General features: G+C 45.4%; 1 protein-coding gene across 9 annotated transcripts in view; it reads right to left on the bottom strand.

The window, feature by feature from the left end:
- The window catches only part of mapk10 (mitogen-activated protein kinase 10), a 129464-nt gene that overhangs the window by 41337 nt on the left and 60290 nt on the right, over positions 1-27837 (bottom strand). For 7 of the 9 annotated variants that reach the window (XM_041885343.2, XM_041885348.2, XM_041885349.2 and 4 more), the window contains exons 4-9: positions 26493-26622; positions 23988-24046; positions 21618-21756; positions 21136-21301; positions 20143-20214; positions 7603-7785 (exon numbers count right to left, since the gene is read on the bottom strand). In XM_041885343.2, the coding sequence (XP_041741277.1) occupies positions 7603-7785; positions 20143-20214; positions 21136-21301; positions 21618-21756; positions 23988-24046; positions 26493-26622 (749 nt within the window). Of the gene's footprint in view, positions 1-7602; positions 7786-15630; positions 15703-20142; positions 20215-21135; positions 21302-21617; positions 21757-23987; positions 24047-26492; positions 26623-27837 lie in introns of all 9 variants that reach the window. The other 2 variants (XM_041885344.2, XM_041885342.2) reach the window with 1 other exon arrangement.

Below are 27837 nucleotides of genomic sequence, written 5' to 3'. Positions count from 1 at the left end.
CCCTCCCACAGCCCCTCCATCCCTCCCACCAACCCCTCCATCCCTCCCACAGCCCCTCCATCCCTCCCGACAACCCTCCATCCCTCCCACAGCCCCTCCATCCCTCCCACCAACCCTCCATCCCTCCCACAGCCCCTCCATCCCTCCCACCAACCCTCCATCCCTCCCACAGCCCCCTCCATCCCTCCCACCAACCCTCCATCCCTCCCACAGCCCCTCCATCCCTCCCACCAACCCTCCATCCCTCCCCACCAACCCTCCATCCCTCCCACCAACCCTCCATCCCTCCCACCAACCCTCCATCCCTCCCAAGCCCCCTCCATCCCTCCCCCAGCCCCTCCATCCCTCCCACAGCCCCTCCATCCCTCCCACCAACCCTCCATCCCTCCCACCAACCCTCCAACCCTCCCACAGCCCTCCATCCCTCCCACCAACCCTCCATCCCTCCCACAGCCCCCTCCATCCTCCCACCAACCCTCCATCCCTCCCACAGCCCCTCCATCCCTCCCACCAGCCCTCCATCCCTCCCACAGCCCCTCCATCCCTCCCACCAACCCTCCATCCCTCCCACAGCCCCTCCATCCCTCCCACCAACCCTCCATCCCTCCCACCAACCCTCCATCCCTCCCACCAACCCTCCATCCCTCCCACCAACCCTCCATCCCTCCCACAGCCCCTCCATCCCTCCCCCAGCCCCTCCATCCCTCCCACAGCCCCTCCATCCCTCCCACCAACCCTCCATCCCTCCCACCAACCCTCCCACAGCCCCTCCATCCCTCCCACCAACCCTCCATCCCTCCCACAGCCCCTCCATCCCTCCCACCAACCCTCCATCCCTCCCACAGCCCCTCCATCCCTCCCACCAACCCTCCATCCCTCCCACAGCCCCTCCATCCCTCCCACCAACCCTCCATCCCTCCCACAGCCCCTCCATCCCTCCCACCAACCCTCCATCCCTCCCACAGCCCCTCCATCCCTCCCACCAACCCCTCCATCCCTCCCACCAACCCTCCATCCCTCCCACAGCCCCTCCATCCCTCCCACCAACCCTCCATCCCTCCTGCCCTGACAGTCTGACTCACTATAAATAGCAGCAGTCAGACGAGCTGCACTGTAACTCCCCTCATCACCATCCCCACACTGTGCTGCATCACCATGCCAGCAGCTATAGGCCAGCCATAGCAATCTCCAAAATGGCGGCTCAGTCACTCCCTCCTCTGAGTCACTCCTTATCTCTAGCATAGCAGCTCTCTCAGCATGCAGTGTAACCAAAGGCCACGGCTCCACTAGCTTTACTCCTAATAGGATTTCCCAGGCTCCTACCTAGACTACAGTACAGCTACGTACACAGTGCTCTCATACCCTTTTCACATTATCGTGCCGACCCCTAAGCGTATACTGTTCCAGCTGAAATATTGTATTTTCACATTGTCCTTTCCAGCACGGTTCCAGTAACTATGGTGGATGCATAACCAGGCTAGCACAGTACAGCTCTGGTCGGTTTGGCTCGGCACAGCTCAGTAGTGTTAAAAGGGTGTAACACAGTCACTCTAATGCAGTTTCTCTCTAACACACTCCCTCTCTAACACAGTCACTGTAACACAGCTCTAACACAGTCACTGTAACACGGCTCTAACACAGTCACTGTAACACGGCTCTAACACAGTCACTGTAACACGGCTCTAACACAGTCACTGTAACACGGCTCTAACACAGTCACTGTAACACGGCTCTAACACAGTCACTGTAACACGGCTCTAACACAGTCACTGTAACACGGCTCTAACACAGTCACTGTAACACAGCTCTAACACAGTCACTGTAACACGGCTCTAACACAGTCACTGTAACACGGCTCTAACACAGTCACTGTAACACGGCTCTAACACAGTCACTGTAACACGGCTCTAACACAGTCACTGTAACACGGCTCTAACACAGTCACTGTAACACGGCTCTAACACAGTCACTGTAACACGGCTCTAACACAGTCACTGTAACTACGGCTCTAACACAGTCACTGTAACACGGCTCTAACACAGTCACTGTAACACAGCTCTAACACAGTCACTGTAACACAGCTCTAACACAGTCACTGTAACACAGCTCTAACACAGTCACTGTAACACAGCTCTAACACAGTCACTATAACACGGCTCTAACACAGTCACTGTAACACAGCTCTAACACAGTCACTGTAACAAAGCTCTAACACAGTCACTGTAACACGGCTCTAACACAGTCACTGTAACACAGCTCTAACACAGTCACTGTAACACAGCTCTAACACAGTCACTATAACACGGCTCTAACACAGTCACTGTAACACGGCTCTAACACAGTCACTGTAACACAGCTCTAACACAGTCACTGTAACACAGCTCTAACACAGTCACTATAACACGGCTCTAACACAGTCACTGTAACACAGCTCTAACACAGTCACTGTAACACGGCTCTAACACAGTCACTGTAACACGGCTCTAACACAGTCACTGTAACACAGCTCTAACACAGTCACTGTAACACGGCTCTAACACAGTCACTGTAACACGGCTCTAACACAGTCACTGTAACACGGCTCTCAACACAGTCACTGTAACATCGGCTCTAACACAGTCACTGTAACACGGCTCTAACACAGTCACTGTAACACGGCTCTAACACAGTCACTGTAACACGGCTCTAACAAGTCACTGTAACACAGCTCTAACACAGTCACTGTAATACGGCTCTAACACAGTCACTGTAACACGGCTCTAACACAGTCACTGTAACACGGCTCTAACACAGTCACTGTAACACGGCTCTAACACAGTCACTGTAACACAGCTCTAACACAGTCACTGTAACATACGGCTCTAACACAGTCACTGTAACACGGCTCTAACACAGTCACTGTAACACGGCTCTAACACAGTCACTGTAACACGGCTCTAACACAGTCACTGTAACACGGCTCTAACACAGTCACTGTAACACGGCTCTAACACAGTCACTGTAACACGGCTCCTAACACAGTCACTGTAACACGGCTCTAACACAGTCACTGTAACACGGCTCCTAACACAGTCACTGTAACACAGCTCTAACACAGTCACTGTAACACGGCTCTAACACAGTCACTGTAACACGGCTCTAACACAGTCACTGTAACACGGCTCTAACACAGTCACTGTAACACTGCGGCTCTAACACAGTCACTGTAACACAGCTCTAACACAGTCACTGTAACACAGCTCTAACACAGTCACTGTAACACAGCTCTAACACAGTCACTGTAACACGGCTCTAACACAGTCACTGTAACACAGCTCTAACACAGTCACTGTAACACAGCTCTAACACAGTCACTGTAACACAGCTCTAACACAGTCACTGTAACACAGCTCTAACACAGTCACTGTAACACGGCTCTAACACAGTCACTGTAACACGGCTCTAACACAGTCACTGTAACACAGCTCTAACACAGTCACTGTAACACAGCTCTAACACAGTCACTGTAACACGGCTCTAACACAGTCACTGTAACACGGCTCTAACACAGTCACTGTAACACAGCTCTAACACAGTCACTGTAACACGGCTCTAACACAGTCACTGTAACACAGCTCTAACACAGTCACTGTAACACGGCTCTAACACAGTCACTGTAACACGGCTCTAACACAGTCACTGTAACACAGCTCCTAACACAGTCACTGTAACACGGCTCTAACACAGTCACTGTAACACGGCTCTAACACAGTCACTGTAACACAGCTCTAACACAGTCACTGTAACACGGCTCTAACACAGTCAGTACACAGCTCTTACAGTCACTGTAACACGGCTCTAACACAGTCACTGTAACACGGCTCTAACACAGTCACTGTAACACGGCTCCTAACACAGTCACTGTAACACAGCTCTAACACAGTCACTGTAACACAGCTCTAACACAGTCACTGTAACACGGCTCTAACACAGTCACTGTAACACAGCTCTAACACAGTCACTGTAACACGGCTCTAACACAGTCACTGTAACACGGCTCTAACACAGTCACTGTAACACGGCTCTAACACAGTCACTGTAACACGGCTCTAACACAGTCACTGTAACACAGCTCTAACACAGTCACTGTAACACGGCTCTAACACAGTCACTGTAACACGGCTCTAACACAGTCACTGTAACACGGCTCTAACACAGTCACTGTAACACAGCTCTAACACAGTCACTGTAACACGGCTCTAACACAGTCACTGTAACACGGCTCTAACACAGTCACTGTAACACGCGCTCTAACACAGTCACTGTAACACGGCTCTAACACAGTCACTGTAACACGGCTCTAACACAGTCACTGTAACACGGCTCTAACACAGTCACTGTAACACGGCTCTAACACAGTCACTGTAACACGGCTCTAACACAGTCACTGTAACACGGCTCTAACACAGTCACTGTAACACGGCTCTAACACAGTCACTGTAACACGGCTCTAACACAGTCACTGTAACACGGCTCTAACACAGTCACTGTAACACGGCTCTAACACAGTCACTGTAACACGAGCTCTAACACAGTCACTGTAACACAGCTCTAACACAGTCACTGTAACACGGCTCTAACACAGTCACTGTAACACGGCTCTAACACAGTCACTGTAACACGGCTCTAACACAGTCACTGTAACATAGTCTAACACAGTCACTGTAACACGGCTCTAACACAGTCACTGTAACACGGCTCTAACACAGTCACTGTAATACAGCTCTAACACAGTCACTGTAAACGGCTCTAACACAGTCACTGTAACACGGCTCTAACACAGTCACTGTAACCGGCTCTAACACAGTCACTGTAACACGGCTCTAACACAGTCACTGTAACACGGCTCTAACACAGTCACTGTAACACACTCTACACATCCTGTAACACGCTCTAACACAGTCACTGTAACACGGCTCTAACACAGTCACTGTAACATGGCTCTAACACAGTCACTGTAACACGGCTCTAACACAGTCACTGTAACACGGGCTCTAACACAGTCACTGTAACACGGCTCTAACACAGTCACTGTAACACGGCTCTAACACAGTCACTGTAACACGGCTCTAACACAGTCACTGTAACACGGTCTCTAACACAGTCACTGTAACACGGCTCTAACACAGTCACTGTAACACGGCTCAACACAGTCACTGTAACACGGTTCTAACACAGTCACTGTAACACGGCTCTAACACAGTCACTGTAACACGGCTCTAACACAGTCACTGTAACACGGCTCTAACACAGTCACTGTAACACGGCTCTAACACAGTCACTGTAACACGGCTCTAACACAGTCACTGTAACACGGCTCTAACACAGTCACTGTAACACAGCTCTAACACAGTCACTGTAACACAGCTCTAACACAGTCACTGTAACACGGCTCTAACACAGTCACTGTAACACGGCTCTAACACAGTCACTGTAACACGGCTCTAACACAGTCACTCTGCAGGGATCAGGCAGTCAGCAGGCAGGAGGTAGGCGGTAGCAGGCAGGCCGCAGGAGGCAGGAGGCAGGAGGCAGCAGGAAATAGGAGGCAGGAGACAGGAGACAGGAGACAGGAGGCACGAGGCAGGAGACAGGAGGCAGGAGACAAGAGGCAGGAGACAGGAGGCAGGAGACAGGAGGCAGGAGACAGGAGGCAGGAGACAGGACACTTGAGCTAGCAGGAGACAGGAGGCATGAGGCAGGAGACAGGAGGCAGGAGATAGGAGGCAGGAGACAGGAGACAGGAGGCAGGAGACAGGAGACAGGAGGCAGGAGACAGGAGGCAGGAGATAGGAGGCAGGAGACAGGACACTTGAGCTAGCAGGAGACAGGAGGCATGAGGCAGGAGACAGGAGGCAGGAGATAGGAGGCAGGAGACAGGAGACAGGAGGCAGGAGACAGGAGACAGGAGGCAGGAGACAGGAGGCAGGAGATAGGAGGCAGGAGGCAGGAGGCAGGAGACAGGAGGCAGGAGACAGGAGGCAGGAGGCAGGAGACAGGAGGCAGGAGACAGGAGGCAGGAGACAGGACACATGAGCTAGCAGGAGACAGGAGGCAGGAGACAGGAGGCAGGAGGCAGGAGACAGGAGACAGGAGGCAGGAGATAGGAGGCAGGAGGCAGGAGACAGGAGGCAGGAGATAGGAGGCAGGAGACAGGAGACAGGAGGCAGGAGACAGGAGGCAGGAGATAGGAGGCAGGAGGCAGGAAACAGGAGGCAGGAGACAGGAGGCAGGAGGCAGGAGATAGGAGGCAGGAGGCAGCAGGAGGCAGGAGGAAACTGACAGATTCCTGTGAATTTCCTTCCCAGACATACTGCATGGCTTTGATGTAGCAGCAGTGCCAGGTAGATTTCATTAACTTTGGGGGAAATCTGTCTTCTTCAGATATAGCCTATTAAGGATATCCTCTTGGGATTTTGTAATCTATTTTCTCTGGTAGCCTCCTGTAGGAATACTTATTGGGAATACCATGATATGATTAATTTGATTTCTCTGGAAATGTAGATGGAAAGGTAGTGGATGATGTCTTGGTTTAAACCCTCTTCCTCTAAATGAATTTCACCAAAGGGAGTGACTGTCACCCTAGTCAATTTCAGCTACAGTACATCACTTCACCTATTCTGCCCCCCGTGAGCCAAAAGCTAGTTCAGTTTGATGAGATTACTACCATATAAAATATATATGCCTTTATCACACAGTCACATTGACACACTGTGTACAGCACTCACAGACACATTGACACACTGTGTACAGCACTCACAGACACATTGACACACTGTGTACAACACTCACAGACACATTGACACACTGTGTACAACACTCACAGACACATTGACACACTGTGTACAACACTCACAGACACATTGACACACTGTGTACAACACTCACAGACACAAATAATCTCCACAGTCTCCACACACATGCTGCACAATGCCTTCTTGAAAATAATAGAACAGAACAGAACAGAACAGAACAGAATAGAACAGAATAGAATAGAATAGAATAGGACAGGACAGGACAGGACAGGACAGGACAGGACAGGACAGGACAGGACAGGACAGGACAGGACAGGACAGGACAGGACAGAACAGAACAGAACAGAACAGAACAGAATAGAATAGAATAGGACAGGACAGGACAGGACAGGACAGGACAGGACAGGACAGGACAGGACAGAATAGAATAGAATAGAATAGGACAGGACAGGACAGGACAGGACAGGACAGGACAGAACAGAACAGAACAGAACAGAACAGAACAGGACAGAACAGGACAGAACAGGACAGAACAGGACAGAATAGAACAGGACAGAATAGAACAGGACAGAATAGAACAGGACAGAACAGGACAGAACAGGACAGAACATGACAGAACAGAACAGGACAGAACATGACAGAACAGGACAGGACAGAACAGGACAGAATAGAACAGGACAGAACAGAACAGGACAGAACAGGACAGAACAGGACAGAACAGGACAGAACATGACAGAACAGGACAGAACAGGACAGGACAGAACAGGACAGAACAGGACAGAACAGGACAGCCACTTCATTGACTCACCTTTGAGTTTGTTGTGCTCTGAATCTGCGGGAAAGAGGCAGTCGGGGAAGAGCTTGGGGAAGGTGAGGCCTGCGAATTTGGGCCTGTTCTCTACATAGTTACGGACTGTGGGCTGCAGCTTCTTCATAAACTCTGGTGCAGGCGTGCCCAGCTGCTCAATCACCTTATTCCATTGGTCAATATCTGAGAGGGAGGGGTTAAGGAAAAAAACACAACAAACCTGGACACCACAGCACCCTGGCCTGGCTATGTCATCAAACTGTTACACTGTATATAGGCTTTAAACTGCTACTATTACTGTTACTAATACTACTACTACTACTACTACTGCTACTACTGCTACTACTACTACTACTACTACTACTGCTGCTACTGCTACTACTGCTGCTGCTGCCACTGCTACTGCTACTACTGCTGCTGCTACTGCTACTACTGCTACTGCTACTGCTGCTGCCACTACCCTACTGCTACTGCTGCTGCTACTGCCGCTGCTACTGCTGCTGCTACTAACACTGCTACTACTGCTACTGCTACTGCTGCTACTGCTACTGCTGCTGCTACTACTGCTGCTGCTACTGCTACTGCTGCTACTGCTACTACTGCTGCTACTACTGCTGCTGCTACTACTACTGCTGCTGCTGCTACTGCTGCTGCTGCTACTACTGCTGCTGCTACTGCTGCTACTGCTACTGCTGCTGCTACTGCTGCTGCACTGCTGCTGCTGCTGCTGCTACTGCTGCTGCTGCTACTGCTGCTACTACTACTGCTACTGCTACTGCTGCTGCTGCTGCTACTGCCTTGCTGCTGCTGCTACTACTGCTACTGCTGCTGCTACTACTACTGCTACTGCTACTGCTGCTGCTACTGCTGCTACTACTACTACTACTACTGCTACTGCTACTACTACTGCTCTACTACTACTGCTGCTACTACTACTGCTGCTGCTACTACTACTACTGTTACTACTACTACTACTACTACTACTACTGCTACTACTACTGCTACTGCTACTATTACAACTACTACTAATAATAATAATAATAATACAGTATGCATTATTTATAAAGCGCTTTATCAGAAACCCAAAGTGCTAAAGATGGGAACACTGAACAGAACCCTAAAGGGAACACGGTACTGTACGTCTAAGACATTAAGATGTAGCGTCACCATGTATGCACAGAACTACTGTAGGCCGTGGTATACTGAAGTATAATTATAAGCATTCCATAAGTGTCAAAGGGTTTTATTGACAATTACATTGAGAACAATAGTGACAGTTTAGCCGGCCGTATAATTTCCAAATTGCTCATTGAGAGAACTCTCTCTCTCTCTCTCTCTCTCTCTCTCTCTCTCTCTCTCTCTCTCTCTCTCTCTCTCTCTCTCTCTCTCTCTCTCTCTCTCTCTCTCTCTCTCTCTCAGCTCTCTCTCTCATTCTCTCTCTCTCTCTCTCTCTCTCTCTCTCTCTCTCTCTCTCTCTCTCTCTCTCTCTCTCTCTCTCTCTCTCTCTCTCTCTCTCTCTCTCTCTCTCTCTCTCTCAGCTCTCTCTCTCGCTCTCTCAGCTCCCTCTCTCATTCTCTCATTCTCTCTCTCTCTCTCATCCTAGGGGCTTTAGGAAGGCAATTAATAATATTTACATAATATCTGTTTTGTTTAAAAGGGGTTTACAGGGGAGTGGGGGCGCAGTAAGTGAGATGGTTGTATGATAGTGCTTCAGCTCAGTGAGTGGACAGGAATCTCACAGTGCAGGTATTTTTAGTGACAGTCAGGTTGGACAGGAATCTCACAGTGCAGGTGTTTTTAGTGACAGTCAGGTTGAATAGGAATCTCACAGTGCAGGTGTTTTTAGTGACAGGTTGGACAGGAATCTCACAGTGCAGGTGTTTTTAGTGACAGTCAGGTTGAATAGGAATCTCACAGTGCAGGTGTTTTTAGTGACAGTCAGGTTGGACAGGAATCTCACAGTGCAGGTGTTTTTGACTTTTAGTGATATATACCCATTGATTCTTGAAGAATATAACTATAAATGCGAGATGAGCTTAGTTCAACTGTCGTACCCCATCAGAAGCCAATATATAAGCTTGTTTTACTCCTTCTTTTGTAAACAAACACTGTACAGTCGTGGTCAAAGGTTTTGAGAATGACACAAGTATTGGTCTTCACAAAGTTTGCTGCTTCAGTGTTTTTAGATATTTTTGTCAGATGTTACTATGGTATACTGAAGTATAATTACAAGCATTCCATAAGTGTCAACGGCTTTTATTGACAATTACATTAAGTTTATGCAAAGAGTCAATATTTGCAGTGTTGACCCTTCTTTTTCAAGACCTCTGCAATCCGCCCTGGCATGCTATCAATTAACTTCTGGGCCACATCCTGACTGATGGCAGCCCATTCTTGCATAATCAAAGCTTTGTGGGTTTTTGTTTGTCCACCCGCCTCTTGAGGATTAACCACAAGTTCTCAATGGGATTAAGGTCTGGGGAGTTTCCTGGCCATGGACCCAAAATGTCGATGTTTTGTTCCCCGAGCCACTTAGTTATCACTTTTGCCTTATGGCAAGGTGCTCCATCATGCTGGAAAAGGCATTGTTCGTCACCAAACTGTTCTTGGATGGTTGGGAGAAGTTGCTCTCGGAGGATGTTATGGTACCATTCTTTATTCATGGCTGTGTTCTTAGGCAAAATTGTGAGTGAGCCCACTCCTTGGCTGAGAAGCAACCCCACACATGAATGGTCTCAGGATGCTTTACTGTTGGCATGACACAGGACTGATGGTAGCGCTCACCTTGTCTTCTCCGGACAAGCTTTTTCCCGGATGCCCCAAACAATCGGAAAGGGGATTCATCAGAGAAAATGACTTTACCCCAGTCCTCGGCAGTCCAATCCCTGTACCTTTTGCAGAATATCAGTCTGTCCCCTGATGTTTTTCCTGGAAAGTGGCTTCCTCACGCTGCCCTTCTTGACACCAGGCCATCCTCCAAAAGTCTTTGCCTCACTGTGCATGCAGATGCACTCATACCTGCCTGCTGCCATTCCTGAGCAAGCTCTGCACTGGTGGTGCCCCGATCCCGCAGCTGAATCAACTTTAGGAGACGGTCCTGGCGCTTGCTGGACTTTCTTGGGCGCCCTGAAGCCTTCTTCACAACAATTGAACCTCTCTCCTTGAAGTTCTTGATGATCTGATAAATGGTTGATTTAGGTGCAATCTTACTAGCAGCAATATCCTTGCCTGTGAAGCCCTTTTTGTGCAAAGCAATGATGGCGGCACGTGTTTCCTTGCAGGTAACCATGGTTAACAGAGGAAGAACAATATTTCAAGCACCACCCTCCTTGTAAAGCTTCCAGTCTGTTATTCTAACTCAATCAGCATGACAGAGTGATCTCCAGCCTTGTCCTCATCAACACTCTCACCTGTGTTAACGAGAGAATCACTGACATGATGTCAGCTGGTCCTTTTGTGGCAGGGATGAAATGCAGTGGAAATGTTTTTGGGGGATTAAGTTCATTGTCATGGCAAAGAGGAACTTTGCAATTAATTGCAATTCATCAGATCACTCTTCATAACATTCTGGAGTATATGCAAATTGCCATCATAAAAACTGAGGCAGCAGACTTTGTGAAAATGTATATTTGTGTCATTCTCAAAACTTTTGACCACGACTGTATACTGTAGCCTCAAAACATTGTCCAAACTATCATGTTGATATCATGGATCGTCAGTTGTGCATCCATAGCTCTGTCTATGAATTTGAGAGTGGTTACATTTCTCCAGCCCCATCCCTCAGCTGTTTACCAAAACGGTGGCGTGGTGGCTGCTTTGATATTGTTTGAATTGCAGATTTTCTCCTTTAATCAGTTCAATCACAGTAAACAAACAGATATCTTCCTAGTCTGACAGTCAAACAGATTTTGATCAACATTGTACGATATTGTGCAGTCAGTGGCCCGTATGGACGGTAAGTGGGTTCACCAACAAACAAGGCCTTGTACTCCTATCTGTGGATTACTACAAAACAGTGTTAACTTGGTACTAGGGCAGCGTTTCCCAAACTCAGTCCTGGGGACCCCAAGGGGTGGACGTTTTGGTTTTTGCCATAGGACTACACAACTGATTCAAATAATCAACCCATCATCAAGCTTTGATTATTTGAATCAGCTGTGTAGTGCTAGGGTAAAAAACAAAACGTGCGCTCCCTGAGTTTGGGAAACAAATAAAAGGGGTAATAAAATAGATATTTTCTGGCATTTTGTGGATAATAAACACTTGTAATGCAGTAGCTATTCTATACTGACGCAAGACTCTCCACATGGACATGTGTCAGAACAATGCTTAGAGAGTGTACATTTTAAATTTTAGTCATTTAGCAGACGCTCTTATCCAGAGCGATTTACAGGAGCAATTAGGGTTAAGTGCCTTGCTCAAGGGCACATCGACAGATTTTTCACCTAGTCGGGTCGGGGATTACAACCAGCGACCTTTCGGTTACTGGCACAACGCTCTTAACCACTAAGCTACCTGCCGCCCTATTGATCATTCCTCCCCTCTCCTCATCTCATCTGCAATGGTAATTCCACTGCTTAAATCTGCTATATTATGTTATATTATTGTTATTATGTTTCAGCCCTCCTCATTCTCCCATATCCTTCATTAAAGGGGTAACTAGGGCTCTATTCAATCTGTTTCGCTGAAGCGTTACAAATTGAGCGATATAAATGTAAAGGTAACTTTCCCAACATATGCAGCTAACGCGGGAAGATTGCCTTTTGAATTTCAATCACGCTGTAACGCTGAACCTCAGCGATACAGGTTGAATCGAGCCCTTAATCTCTCAGTGAAGCAGTGTGCGTTCCAAATGGCACCCCTTTTTCCCTATATAGTGCAGTGTGGACCCTGGTCAAATGTAGTGCTCTATATAGGGAATACAGTAGGATGCCATTTGGAACGCAGGCACAGTGCTATAGAACAGAGCCAATGCTTCACTGGTGGGAATGATTTCCTCCTTGGCTTCCTATCCTTTAATATATTAATTACCGTAATTTTCGGACTATAAGCCGCGCCTTTTTTCCAATTTTTCGACCCTGCGGCTTATATAACGGTGCGGCTAATCTATGGATTTTTACAGCTACCGGCCACTAGAAGACCTCCTAAATCTATGGATTTTACAGGTTACAGTCCACCAACTTTAACTCTATGGGCTCTATGACCGGTCCGCGCCCCCCACCTTTAAGCGGCGGGCTCCAGCAGGAAAAAGCTGGAGGCCGGAAAAGAGTGAGACAGGTAGCGCGCAAAAGTAAAAGTGGAACCGAGAGTGGTACGAGAGACAGAACGAGAGACAGAACGAGAGCAAGACAGACAGACATTACGAGAGCGAGACAGTTTGTCTCTTTCCCGACAATCCCCTCTGTGCACGAACCCTTACATACGGTAATTAAACATTAAAACACCTGTGGCTTATAGTCCAGTGCGGCTTATATATGTACACATCATTCAATATCATTCAATTTAGCTGCTGCGGCTTATACTCCGGTGCGCCTTATAGTGCGGAAAATACGGTAAACTGTTTCCCAATCCTGGGTTAAATAACATGCACGTACAAGCGTGTTTAATGTGGGTTTTAAAACTAGCAGATAGCAGTTTGAAACATCTCAAAGTTCTCTCTCGGTTGTATAAAATTATGCTTTATGAATATGAAGGCAGAAGAGGGGGCACTGTAGAATGTTTCAGAGGCCGATTGGTGTGATTGAGCTTGAGCCTCACTCACTCCTAACAAGAAGCACCTCTTTCGATTATTTATTCAGCCCTAAAACTCAAGCCACTGCCGCAAAAGACACCAGCTGTTGTGCTGTGAAGTGGAAACCATCAGAAGAGCTTACCAAGATGCCAACTTACTAAATGACCGAGTTCTACAGACAATGCTCAAAGCAGAGGAAAATTACCTTCCGCCTCGGAATTACTTCAAGTGTGTCCAGAAATAAATAATACCTAAGATGAGGAAAATTGTGGCTACATGGATGTTAGAGGTGTGCGCGGAACGGAGATGCGAGGAGGAGGTTTTTTTCCCTGGCTATGAACTACTTGGATAGATTTTTGTCTGTGGAGCACCACAAATAAAACCAGATTACAACTCCTGGGAGCTACTTGTATATTTTTGGCCTCAAAAGATGAAGTAAACGGTCCCTTTAACTGCAGAGAAGTTGTGCATTTACACCGACAACTCCATCCGCCCCCCAGCGATCTATTGGTAAATGAGCAATGTCAATCTTCTAAATAGACACTGTATATGGCTGTAGTTATAATCCATTTAATATCGGTTATTTTGATGAGCATTTCTATAGTAGGCTATCTCATAATGCAATGGTAGCATATAGTCTTATGCTCAGTTGGTAGAGCATGGCGCTTGCAATGCCAGGGTTGTGGGTTCGTTTCCCACGGGGGGCCAGTATGAAAATGTATGCACTCACTAACTGTAAGTCGCTCTGGATAAGAGCGTCTGCTAAATGACTAAAAAGTTAATTTAAAAAAGTGTTCGATTGCTGTTTTTAATACTGTTTTATTTTATTGTGAGAGCTCTGGTGAGTAACATTTCCATTTAATTTATTACAAATGGAAAATAAACTTGAAACTTGATTTGAATGATGAGCACTATTTTAGGATAGGAACAGAGGTGTAAGGATGGTGTGTGTGTGTGTGTGTGTGTATGTGTGTGTGTGTGTGTGTGTGTATATATTTGTATGTAGGGGAATAGGAGGTGGCCAGGCTGAGGAAGGGGGGGGCGATGGCTGATACTTTGTTCTCTCCTCCATCTCCCAACGTTCTCAGAGGGGGTAGAGGATGCCTGCCTGCCAGCCAGGACATCCAGAAACTCATGAGCTCATCCTGCTGGAATGCCGGCTTCATTTCCTCTTTGTCTACATCACACTCTGGGAATCACATCTACACCATGCTGTGAGATGAGAAGCTTGGGGACCTTTTCATTCATTCCCTAAAATTATTCTTCACGGATGTTTAGCTTGTCTAATTTGATTTTTAAAAATGTATTCTAAAACCTTTCCATATAGCTACATATGTTAATTCGTGTTTTAAAAGAAAGCGTTTGCTTTTTAAATACTTTTTTATACTGACAATCCCCCCTAAATATAATGAGTATCCCTCTCAGTATCCCTCTCATCTTGAATGTACGCTATTTAAAAAAAACAAATGTTCCGCTTTTATGATGGTGTTCAAACTGCTCGTCTCGATGACAGCCCTGATATGTTGTAGCCTGTAAAGACTGGAACAAAGCCAGAACGAGGCAGGTGTGAAATCGCTAGCTAGTTAGCTGTGGTGCACTAGTAGCAGATCTATGGAGCTTCTTGTATCATTAGCCCCGTTTACACCTGGCACTATGTGGTGCACTAGTAGCAGATCTATGGAGCTTCTTGTATCATTAGCCCCGTTTACACCTGGCACTATGTGGTGCACTAGTAGCAGATCTATGGAGCTTCTTGTATCATTAGCCCCGTTTACACCTGGCACTATGTGGTGCACTAGTAGCAGATCTATGGAGCTTCTTGTATCATTAGCTCTGTTTACACCTGGCGCTAACATGCATCCTTGATCCTGGCCACATTCTGATTGTGCCCAGATTTTCAGATATGCGTCTACACTTAAAATGTGTTTCTTATCCGTCCTCTGTGTCCGCATTGTGACCAAATGTCCTGGTCCCTCCCTGTCTGCAAATTATTTGACAGATATCCTTCCAAACATATTATTGATTCCTTTTAAGACACATATTGATGTCATAAGTCAATGGCGCCATCTATTAGTGATTTGAAAAGGCAGAATAATTATGATTTAAATGCTTTTACTGTCCAGATCCGTCAGGAAGATCTGATCACAATGTGTCTTTTGATCATCTATACCTGTCTACAAATGTTGACATAATCAGGATGTGGACACAATCAGGACAAAGGACGCATGTTAGCACCAGGTATAAACGAGGTTATTGTGCTAATACTAGTTATAGTCTACAGAAGGAGCCAAGGATACGGTCGGTGCCTGGGAACAGCACTGTCCCTTTTATCACCTCTCCAAAGATGCAGCCCACAGACCACATGTCCACTGCAGCCAGACACAGTCCCACACCAGTCACCCAGCATACATGACACATGACATACAAACCAGTGGAGGCTGCTGAGGAGAGGACGGCTCATAATAATGGCTGGAACGGAGCCAATGGAATGGCATCAAACCATGTGTTTGATGTTTTTGATACCATTCCACTAATTCCGCTCCAGCCATTACCACAAGTCCGTCCTCCCCAATTAAGGTGCCACCAACCTTGTGTGATACAAACTCCATCAACCACACACTGCACCCAGACATACAACATCTTTGTGAGGCCTGTCCTAACAGGGCTTTTCTAAAAGCACAGTAAAGCCACTCTCTATTGCATAAACCATGCAGAAGAGGACTATATGAAGAGTTTCGTTCCAAAACGCTATATCCACCCATTTTTCACATTTGTGTTTTTTCATCCGAAATTACTTCATGTATGTATGTGTGTGTAAAATATTACTTTTCTCAGATTTTTTATTAATAGATTATTGATGTGTATTAAAATGGGTTTTGTTGCGAAGCGCTATATATCCATTGTTTAGCTGGAATGGAATGTTCGTATAGTCCCAGTCGGTATTAGATAGAACGTCGCGGCCCCGCCCACCTGCGGTTACCTTTGTTACCCGATTGGCTCACAGCAAAAACTTGACCTTTGTCAAACACAATGTTCTTGTTGTCTGCTTGTTTTAGTCAATTACAAAACTACATTTAACAAAAGTACAACATGTCTAAAGATTACTTTTCAACATTCCCGAGTGGCGCAGCGGTCTAAGGCACTGCATCTCAGTGCTTGAGGCGTCACTACAGACCCCCCTGGTTCGATTCCAGGCTGTATCACAACTGGCTGTGATTGGGAGTCCCATAGGGCGGCGCACAATTGGCCCGGGTTTGGCCGGTGTAGGCCATCATTGTAAATAAGAATTTGTTCTTAACTGACTTGCCTAGTTAAATAAAGGTTAAATAAAATTCTCACTACTTAGAAAAACGTAATATTGTAGGGCTTCCCTCATGCCCCGTTTCATGACGTTGCTAGTAGCTACGTGAGTGCTAGCTAGCTACCAACCAGAACATTAAGTTAGCCAAGACCAACAACACAAACAAACAGACTATACAGCTACTAGTAGTGGGTGGAGTTACAGACTATACAGCTACTAGTAGTGAGTGGAGTTACAGACTATACAGCTACAAGTAGTGGGTGGAGTTACAGACTATACAGCTACTAGTAGTGAGTGGAGTTACAGACTATACAGCTACTAGTAGTGGGTGGAGTTACAGACTATACAGCTACTAGTAGTGGGTGGAGTTACAGACTATACAGCTACTAGTAGTGGGTGGAGTTACAGACTATACAGCTACTAGTAGTGGGTGGAGTTACAGACTATACAGCTACTAGTAGTGAGTGGAGTTACAGACTATACAGCTACAAGTAGTGGGTGGAGTTACAGACTATACAGCTACTAGTAGTGAGTGGAGTTACAGACTATACAGCTACTAGTAGTGGGTGGAGTTACAGACTATACAGCTACTAGTAGTGAGTGGAGTTACAGACTATAGAGCTACAAGTAGTGGGTGGAGTTACAGACTATACAGCTACTAGTAGTGGGTGGAGTTACAGACTATACAGCTACTAGTAGTGGGTGGAGTTACAGACTATACAGCTACTAGTAGTGGGTGGAGTTACAGACTATACAGCTACAAGTAGTGGGTGGAGTTACAGACTATACAGCTACGTGTAGTGGGTGGAGTTACAGACTATACAGCTACTAGTAGTGGGTGGAGTTACAGACTATACAGCTACTAGTAGTGGGTGGAGTTACAGACTATACAGCTACAAGTAGTGGGTGGAGTTACAAACTATACAGCTACAAGTAGTGGGTGGAGTTACAGACTATACAGCTACAAGTAGTGGGTGGAGTTACATACTATACAGCTACAAGTAGTGGGTGGAGTTACAGACTATACAGCTACTAGTAGTGGGTGGAGTTACAGACTATACAGCTACAAGTAGTGGGTGGAGTTACATACTATACAGCTACAAGTAGTGGGTGGAGTTACAGACTATACAGCTACTAGTAGTGGGTGGAGTTACAGACTATACAGCTACTAGTAGTGGGTGGAGTTACAGACTATACAGCTACTAGTAGTGAGTGGAGTTACAAACAGACTGTACTAAACAAGTTAAATGTCTTACCTGTGATGAAATGTTTTCCACACACATCTCTACGTGTAGCCTGCTTGGACAATGGATCCCCATATTTCCCAATCTACCACGCTAAATAGCCTGAAGCCACAGGGCTCTATTTCCCTACGTGGGAGCATTGCGAACCGTAGGTCGGGATGTTTGACCTGGTTACATGTCAAAAATCATTAGCCGTGGTATATTGGCCATATATCACAACCCCCCGAGGTGCCTTATTGCTATTATAAACTGGTTACCAATGTAATTAGAGCAGTAAAGATAAATGTTTTGTCACACCCGTGGTATACGGTCTGATATACCACGGCTGTCAGCCAATCAGCATTCAGGGATCGAACCACCCAGTTTATAATATTAAGAGTCTCCTGAGTGGCGCAGTGGTCTAAGGCACTGCATCGCAGTGCTAGCTGTGCCACTAGAGATCTTGGTTCGAATCCAGGCTCTGTCGTAGACGGCCGCGACCGGGAGACTCATGGGCAGCGCACAGTTGTCCAGGGTAGGGGAGGGAATGGCCGGCAGGGATGTAGCTCAGTTGATAGAGCATGGCGTTTGCAACGCCAGGGTTGTGGGTTTGATTCCCACGGGGGACCAGTATGAAAAAATAAAATTTATAAATATATGTATTCACTAACTGTAAGTCGCTCTGGATAAGAGCGTCTGCTAAATGACTAAAATGTAAATGTAAGTGAATATCGACTCGGACTATCCTGTATATTTGACTGTGATATGTGGTGGTCTCACCTAGTGATCTTGAAATGAATGGACTAACTGTAAGTTGCTCTGGATAAGAGCATCTGCTAAATGACTCAAATGTAATATGTAAATATTTTACATACAGATCTCATATTATTGTATTGATTCATTTTGATTATTAATAGTTTTTTATATTGATGTCACAAATGTATAATTTGTACAGTTCTTTATAAAAAAAAATGTTATTTGTCACATTTTACAGTATAAAACCAAGCAGTACTACTTATCTGAGAGTGAGACGGATATATAGCGTTTCGAAACAAAACATGATTATTTGTCTCTCTGAAATGAAACCATCAAGTGACAGACATCAAACAAATACTTGCCTGTCATTGGACTAACCCATGCCATGATTACGTGGTGAAAAAACACGCCAATCATCTTTCATAAATTCTTTAAAACAATAAAAGCTAATTTAACAACATTTCTTGAAAATGGATATGTAGCATTTGGAATGAAACTCCAATGTAAAAGCAATATACAGATTTAACCTCTGCTGGCCTTTTGATTGGCATTGACTACCTTAGGATAACGACCCAATGGCCTTAGAATGCATTCTGTATTCCACAACACACACCGGGCAGACACACTCGCCTCCGGAAATATAGTAATTAAGAAAAGCATGAATATTCAGAGTAAGGAATGCCTCATTCTGCTAAAGCGGTGCCAGAATAAAAGAGGTAGAATACATGACTTTCTTTGTAAGCGCGTACGTTAAGCAATTTGTTAATATTACAGACAGGACTTTTCCCGAGAGGTTAATGAATGTATTAGATTGTGCATTATTAACAAAACAATGGAAATATTAGAGTTGTTATGAAGCCAGCCAAGCTAGTTAGAGTCACTAGAGATACAACAGCAGCCCAGTACCTAACAGAGGAGGACAGGCCAGGAATCCATTCACCTTCGGAGAGTCCGAGAAGAATCATCGAAAAAGACATGTATAAAGAGGATGTGGTCCTCTGTAGCTCTGTAGCTCAGCTGGTAGAGCACGGCGCTTGTAACGCCAAGGTAGTGGGTTCGAACCCCGGGACCACCCATACACAAAAATGTATGCACGCATGACTGTAAGTCGCTTTGGATAAAAGCGTCTGCTAAATGGCATATTATATTATATTATTATTATTATAAAGAATTGGGCCAATGGTAGGGTTTGATGTATGTACTCTACTTCCTTTATTTTGATACAAATCACTTCTTAAATACCTGTTCATCCAAACTTGACAGGCACAAATCTTAGACGGGGATTCAAAGAATGGCACATTAAAGCACAGTGCACTGTAACAGACTATTAAGGGTCATTTGTGCTTGAGCCGACATGCGCAGTGTTTACCATGAACGCGATCTCCACGAATGTCAGGGAAATGGCCTTTGAAAGATGCATTGTCAGCAGCATAGTGCCCTGCACTATAGCGGATTGGATTGAATACTGGCCTTATTCTTTGATTAAGATCAACGGCCATTATTTATATTATCTGAGTAAGTAAGGATACAGTCCCGGCCAGGGAACAGGATTTTGTGACGCACCATTTCTCCCATAATGCACCCCACCGACCATATATCCACTGCAGGTACAGAGACAGAGAGTGAGAGATAAGTCAGAGGTTAGCATTAGAAAAGAAAACCGTAGGCTCTTTCTCAGTTCCTCTTTCCCTGCATCTTTTCTCCTCACTTCTTTCTCAAAACACATTAGACGTGAAGATCCAAGGTCCCTAGGTCCCTCCCCTCGGAACCCTCCCCTAGGTCCCTCCCCTCGGTCCCTCCCCTAGGTCCCTCCCCTAGGTCCCTCCCCTCGTAACCCTCCCCTAGGTCCCTCCCCTCGGAACCCTCCCCTAGGTCCCTCCCATCGGAACCCTCCCCTAGGTCCCTCCCATTGGAACCCTCCCCTCGAACCTTCAAGTTCTCCTCCAATGCGTTTTGAGAAGGTGGCAAGGATAGGATAGATAGAATATGTGAGAAATCAAGGAAAGAGGAATTGAGAAAGAGCCCATGTTGTTGACAGAGACCGGAGGGAAACAAAGAGGGATCTGAAAGTGGCGGTTAGTTATTCAGACTCTAAGAAATAATTAGTTAGAGAGAGACGTAGCACGCAGACAAATGACTATTCCACTAATGAAGAGAGATAAGAAGCCAGTCTCCTGGGGCTTGGCTGCTGGCAGGAAATTCATGGCCTCACCTCCGGCTTCTCACCCTACAGGCCTCCATCCAAGGTTACCACTCATCACTGCTTGTGGTTTATTGAAGCAGGTATTTACTCCATGATGTGGAGAGGCTTTCAGAGCCCCTGCTCTCTACAGACCACTGACTGTAGATGTATTCTGACTTAGGGTCACAAAGAAGAAGTACACTACCACAACTGAGGAGTCAGTGGGTCATGGGTGTTAATTGAGCCCAACCCTGGCCGTTAGTGAAAGTGTTAGAACACATCCTAGCAGTAGCATGTTAAAGTGTTAGAACACCAGAACACATTCTAGAACCCGTCTTACCGTTCTCTTTGTACCCCATGCCCAGGATGACCTCTGGTGCTCTGTAGTACCGCGTCACCACGTACGGGGTCATCATGAAGCTGGTCCCTGCAGTCCTGGCCAAGCCAAAGTCCAGGATCTTCAGCGTACAATCAGACTTCACCACTATGTTGCTGGGTTTCAGGTCCTTCGGGGGTGGAAGCAACAACAAGAGATGAGGGTTACTGAGGTAAAACTTTAACAGGTGGTGCAAGCTACTATAGTATGTTTAAATGTCCACAGACGGCAGAACCGGTTGCAATGACGTCATTTCCATCAGCTTTGCCCACTGGGCTATAAGAAATGTAATGTTCAGCATGATTAAAGTCATGTTTCATATGTCCTGTACTTCCTGGTACATGATATCCACTCAATGACTAGGGTTACTGCTGTAGGTGTGAAAAAGCACAAAGGAATAGAATGACATTATATTTATTATATTGCTACAACTGAGGCCGTCTCACCCTGTGAATGATGCCAGCTGAGTGCAGGTGTTTGATGCCACACAGCATCTGGTAGAGCAGGTAAGACATCCTCTCATGGTCCAGCTCCATCTGGATCACCTGGCACAGGTTGGCATCCATCAGCTCCATACACAGGTACCTGACAGAGTGACACTGTTGTAAGAAGGGATGTGGGGTACCGTTGTGGAGGTGGTGGATCTGCTTCGACCAGACAGATCTAAAGTTCCAGGACAACAGCGTAGCTCCAAAACAGAAATACGTTTTCACAACTAGTTGTAACTCACTGAGTTTGCATCTGAATATGGCGGAAAGTAGTGAAATAATATCCAGAATGAAGAAGAAGAAGAAGAAGAAGAAGTCTGAGAAATAGGCCTACATGGCCTGAAGTGAGATCCTTAAACCCAAGAGGCTTTAGCTTAATCTATCATTCTCCCTCTCCTCTCCTCTCCTCTCCTCTCCTCTCCTCTCCTCTCCTCTCCTCTCCTCTCCTCTCCTCTCCTCTCCTCTCCTCTCCTCTCCTCTCCTCTCCTCTCCTCTCCTCTCCTCTCCCTCTCCCCTCTCCCTCTCTTCTCCTCTCCCATCTCCCTGTGCCTCTCCCTCTCTCCCTCCCTCTCCCCCTCCCTCTCCCCTCCCTCTCTCCCTCTCCTCTCCCTCTCTTCTCCTCTCCCATCTCCCTGTGCCTCTCCCTCTCCCTCTCCCTCTCTCTCCTCTCCCCTCTCTCTTTCCCTATCCTCTCCCCTCTCCCTCTCCCTCTCCCTCTCTTCTCCCCTCCCTCTCCTTGTGCCTCTCCCTCTCCCTCTCCCTCTCCGTCTCTCCCTCTCCTCTCCCTCTCCGTCTCTCCCTCTCCTCTCCCTCTCCGTCTCTCCCTCTCATCTCCCTCTCCCTCCCTCACCTCTCTCTCTCCCTCTCCCTCACCCTCTCCCTCTCCTCTCCCTCTCCTCTCCCTCTCCTCTCCCTCTCTCTCCCACTCTCCCTCTCCCTCTCCATCTCCCTCTCCCTCTCCCTTTCCCTCTCCCTCTCCTCTCCCTCACCCTCACCCTCTCCTCTCTCTCCCTCTCTCTCCCTCTCTCCCTCTCCTCTCCTCTCCTCTCCAGCTCCCTCTCCCTCTCCTCTCCCTCTCCCTCTCCCTCTCCCTCTCCTCTCCTCTCCTCTCCCTCTCCCTCACCCCTACACATCGCATTGGAGCAAAAACAATCTGCGTTTTTGTGATCATGTAGGCTAATCTTTTTTTTTTTTTTTGCTGCCTTATCGTAGCCACTACCCAGAGTTCCTGAAAAATAACACTACTACTTTGACTGCCTGTCTGCCTCATGCTTAGCCAATGTTTGCAATGATGATTAAAAAAAGAACACTCAATCGCTAATTAGGCTGCGTTGCGTGTCCGTGTCTTGCTTGTGTTTGATATGCTGCCTAGATAGCTGCATGTAACTACCCACTTGAGTTTTGCATTGGGGCAAAAAATGATCTACGAGTTTGTACGAACATGTTGATCATGTCTTCTGTGTACAACATGAAGTTTGTAGGCTACACCAGACAATGGCGTTCATCGCTGATCAAGGAGGGGGCAGCAGCTACATAAAAAAAATCTGCCACATGAGCAGAAACAACCGTATCTTTAGCCACGTAAAAAACGCTTGTAGCGTTTCAATCGGTGACGTCACTCGCCCTGAGACCTTGAAATAGTTGTTTCCCTTGCTCTGCTCTCCAAGCTTTTGAGGAGAGATGGGTAACGATGCTTGGTGGGAGGCAACTGTCAATGTGTTCAGACGGTCCCCTGGTTCGAGCCCAGGTTGGGGCGAGGAGAGGAACGGAAGAAACACTGTTACACCGACACAATAGACAAAACTGGAAAGTGTATTTGCCCAGTTAACAGTATATATACAACTTTTTTTAGTTTTTTACTTTGCAATAAATTCCATGTAATTACCTATAATTTTACATGTATTGATACATTTCAGATTCATTTTGCAGATTTGAATTGGGAATAACCGATTGAAAACAAAGTACATATCCAGAGATAGACCTTTCCTACCAGACTAATAGACAGGGATATAGTGAAGATAAACTGCTTTAGACAAGCATGCGGCATTCCAGTTACTGCAGTATCATGTCTACAAATTCATTCATCGTTCAGTACAAAGAGAGACAGAGCCGAAGGCTTCACGTTACACTACACTACCACTTTCACAGACTTCAGTCTCACTGCTTATTTTCTCAAATTAATACGTCTTGAAGGTACGTAACAATTTTGCTTGTCTGTTGTTAAATCAGAGTAATACGTCAGATTAAAAGTCAGATTAAATGAAAAGGTTTTCCCTGCAGTGATGTCACAATTATTCATTTTTCCTCTGAAAGTTTGTTGGTACTTACACATCCTGGAAGTCTTCTAATGATTTCTGTGGTGTGAAAACATTTAATAAACTGATGATCTGAAAGAGAATTATAGAAATAAAACATTTAATAAACTGATGATCTGAAAGAGAATTATAGAAATAAAACATTTAATAAACTGATGATCTGAAAGAGAATTATAGAAATAAAACATTTAATAAACTGATGTCTGAAAGAGAGGGACAACAGAGATAAACCTGGGGCAACATTCAGTCTCAGGTTAATGTCCAAGTCTATGAACAGTAAGCTACAACATTTACAGCTACATTTGAAGTCGGAAGTTTACATACACCTTAGCCAAATACATTTAAACTCAGTTTTTCACAATTCCTGACATTTAATCCTAGTAAAAATTCCCTGTTTTAGGTCAGTTAGGATCACCACTTTATTTTAAGAATGTGAAATGTCAGAATAATAGTAGAGAGAATGATTTATTTCAGCTTTTATTTCTTTCATCACATTCCCAGTGGGTCAGAAGTTTACATACACTCAATTAGTAGTTGGTAGCATTGCCTTTGTAGTATCTAAACAGTTTATGACTTTGCTGACGTTTGCAAATGGTGTGTTAGAGGAAGTTGACTCAGCTTGCGGAAGCATCTGGAAAGCATTACTATAGGGGCCCCCTAAAACAGAGGAAGTCTGTTATGTGGAGGCCAGGGATTGGTTTATGGGAAAACCACCCATATCATGTTACATATTATAAATACCATGGTTGGAACAAAGGACGGGGAGAATATAACATATTAGAGATTAGGTCAGTTGTTCTCCAGATGTCTGCAGGAGTCTGTAAATTGATGCTGAAATCTTTGATGTAATAAACCATTATAATCAAGGACAGTGTCAGCGGATTTCTTGTCATCACAGCATAATTAGCATCGTTATTTCGATACCACACCTTTAAATTGTTTAACTTGGGTCAAACGTTTCGGGTAGCCTCCCACAGATGTTCTATAGGATTGAGGTCAGGGCTTTGTGATGGCCACTCCAATACCTTGACTTTGTTGTCCTTAGCCATTTTGCCACAACTTTGGAAGTATGCTTGGGGTCATTGTCCATTTGGAAGACCCATTTGCGACCAAGCTTTAACTTCCTGACTGATGTCTTGAGATGTTGCTTCAATATATCCACATAATTTTCCTTCCTCATCTATTTTGTGAAGTGCACCTGTCCCTCCTGCAGCAAAGCACCCCCACAGCATGATGCTGCCACCCCCGTGCTTCACGGTTGGGATGGTGTTCTTCAGCTTGCAAGCTCCCACCTTTTTCCTCCAAACGTAACGATGGTCATTATGGCCAAACAGTTCTAATTTTGTTTCATCAGACCAGAGGACATTTCTCCAAAAAGTACGATCTTTGTCCCCATGTGCAGTTGCAAACCGTATTCTGGCTTTTTTATGGCAGTTTTGGAGCAGTGGCTTCTTCCTTCCTGAGCGGCCTTTCAGGTTATGTCGATATAGGACTCGTTTTACTGTGGATATAGATACTTTTGTACCCGTTTCCTCTAGCATCTTCACAAGGTCCTTTGCTGTTGTTCTGGGATTGATTTGCACTTTTCACACCAAAGTACGTTCATCTCTAGGAGACAGAGCTTGTCTCCTTCCTGAGCGGTATGACGGCTGTGTGGTCCCATGGTGTTTATACTTGCATACTATTGTTTGTACAGATGAACGTGGTACCTTCAGGCGTTTGGAAATTGCTCCCAACGATGAACCAGACTTGTGGAGGTCTACAATTTCTTTTCTGAGGTCTTGGCTGATTTCTTTTAATTTTCCCATGATGTCAAGCAAAGAGGCACTGAGTTTGAAGGTAGGCCTTGAAATACATCCACAGGTACACCTCCAATTGACTCAAATGATATCAATTAGCCTATCAGAAGCTTCTAAAGCCATGACATCATTTTCTGGAATTTTCCAAGCTGTTTAAAGGCACAGTCAACTTAGTGTATGTAAACTTCTGACCCACTGGAATTGTGATACAGTGAATTATAAGTGAAATAATCTGTTTGTAAACAATTGTTGGTAAAATTACTTGTGTCGTGCACAAAGTAGATGTCCTAACCGACTTGCCAAAACTATAGTTTGTTAACAAGAAATTTGTGGAGTGGTTGAAAAACGAATTTTAATGACTCCAACCTCAGTGTATGTAAACTTCCGACTTCAACTGTATCTACATTTCAAATGCTTTTAGCCATATTTTCTTTATAGCTTCATAATCATGCAGCACCACACTGCAACAACTGGGAGGTTACAGTAGAAAGCGAATTCCTCTGGACAAAGCCAAAATAATACGACCACACACACACACACACACACACACACACACACACACACACACACACACACACACACACACACACACACAGACACACACACACACACACACACACACACACACAGAGAGACACACACAGACACACACACACAGACACACACACACACACACACATCTTGTTATTTGCTTAAAGAGACATGACATTGTAACTCACGTTTTTGTGATTGACACATTTCATGAGCACCAGTTCCCTGTATGCCCTCTTGGCGTGGGTCTGGTTCTGAAAGGGCCTGCTGAGCTTCTTGATGGCCACGTTCCTGTCGAGGACCGCATCGTACCCTGCGCTGCAGAGCGCACAGGAGAAAACAGAGAATCAGAACTATATCATTGTACCAGTCAAATTGCCGTGCTCTAAGGGGCTTTGTTTGTTCTACAGTAGTTGTTCTATTTGTATCTACAGTGGGAAAACAGGTAATCTACAGTGAGAAAACAGGTAATCTATAGTGAGAAAACAGGTAATCTACAGTGAGAAAACAGGTAATCTACAGTGAGAAAACAGGTAATCTACAGTAAGAAAACAGGTAATCTACAGTGAGAAAACAGGTAATCTACAGTGGGAAAACAGGTAATCTATAGTGGGAAAACAGTTAATCTACAGTGAGAAAACAGGTCATCTATAGTGAGAAAACAGGTAATCTACAGTGAGAAAACAGGTAATCTACAGTGGGAAAACAGGTAATCTACAGTGAGAAAACAGGTAATCTACAGTAGGAAAACAGGTAATCTACAGTGAGAAAACAGGTAATCTACAGTGAGAAAACAGGTAATCTACAGTGAGAAAACAGGTAATCTATAGTGAGAAAACAGGTAATCTACAGTGAGAAAACAGGTAATCTACAGTAGGAAAACAGGTAATCTACAGTGAGAAAACAGGTAATCTACAGTGAGAAAACAGGTAATCTACAGTGAGAAAACAGGTAATCTACAGTGAGAAAACAGGTAATCTACAGTGAGAAAACAGGTAATCTACAGTGAGAAAACAGGTAATCTACAGTAGGAAAACAGGTAATCTACAGTGAGAAAACAGGTAATCTACAGTGAGAAAACAGGTAATCTACAGTGAGAAAACAGGTAATCTACAGTGAGAAAACAGGTAATCTACAGTGAGAAAACAGGTAATCTACAGTGAGAAAACAGGTAATCTATAGTGAGAAAACAGGTAATCTACAGTGAGAAAACAGGTAATCTACAGTAGGAAAACAGGTAATCTACAGTGAGAAAACAGGTAATCTACAGTGAGAAAACAGGTAATCTACAGTGAGAAAACAGGTAATCTATAGTGAGAAAACAGGTAATCTACAGTGAGAAAACAGGTAATCTACAGTGAGAAAACAGGTAATCTACAGTAGGAAAACAGGTAATCTACAGTGAGAAAACAGGTAATCTACAGTGAGAAAACAGGTAATCTACAGTGAGAAAACAGGTAATCTACAGTGAGAAAACAGGTAATCTATAGTGAGAAAACAGGTAATCTACAGTGAGAAAACAGGTAATCTATA

This window comes from Coregonus clupeaformis, chromosome 9 (genome assembly GCF_020615455.1).
Source record: "Coregonus clupeaformis isolate EN_2021a chromosome 9, ASM2061545v1, whole genome shotgun sequence".
Classification (NCBI taxonomy): Eukaryota; Metazoa; Chordata; class Actinopteri; order Salmoniformes; family Salmonidae; genus Coregonus; species Coregonus clupeaformis.
Note: the sequence above shows the minus strand (reverse complement) of the source record. Positions and strands in the feature narration are given on the sequence as shown.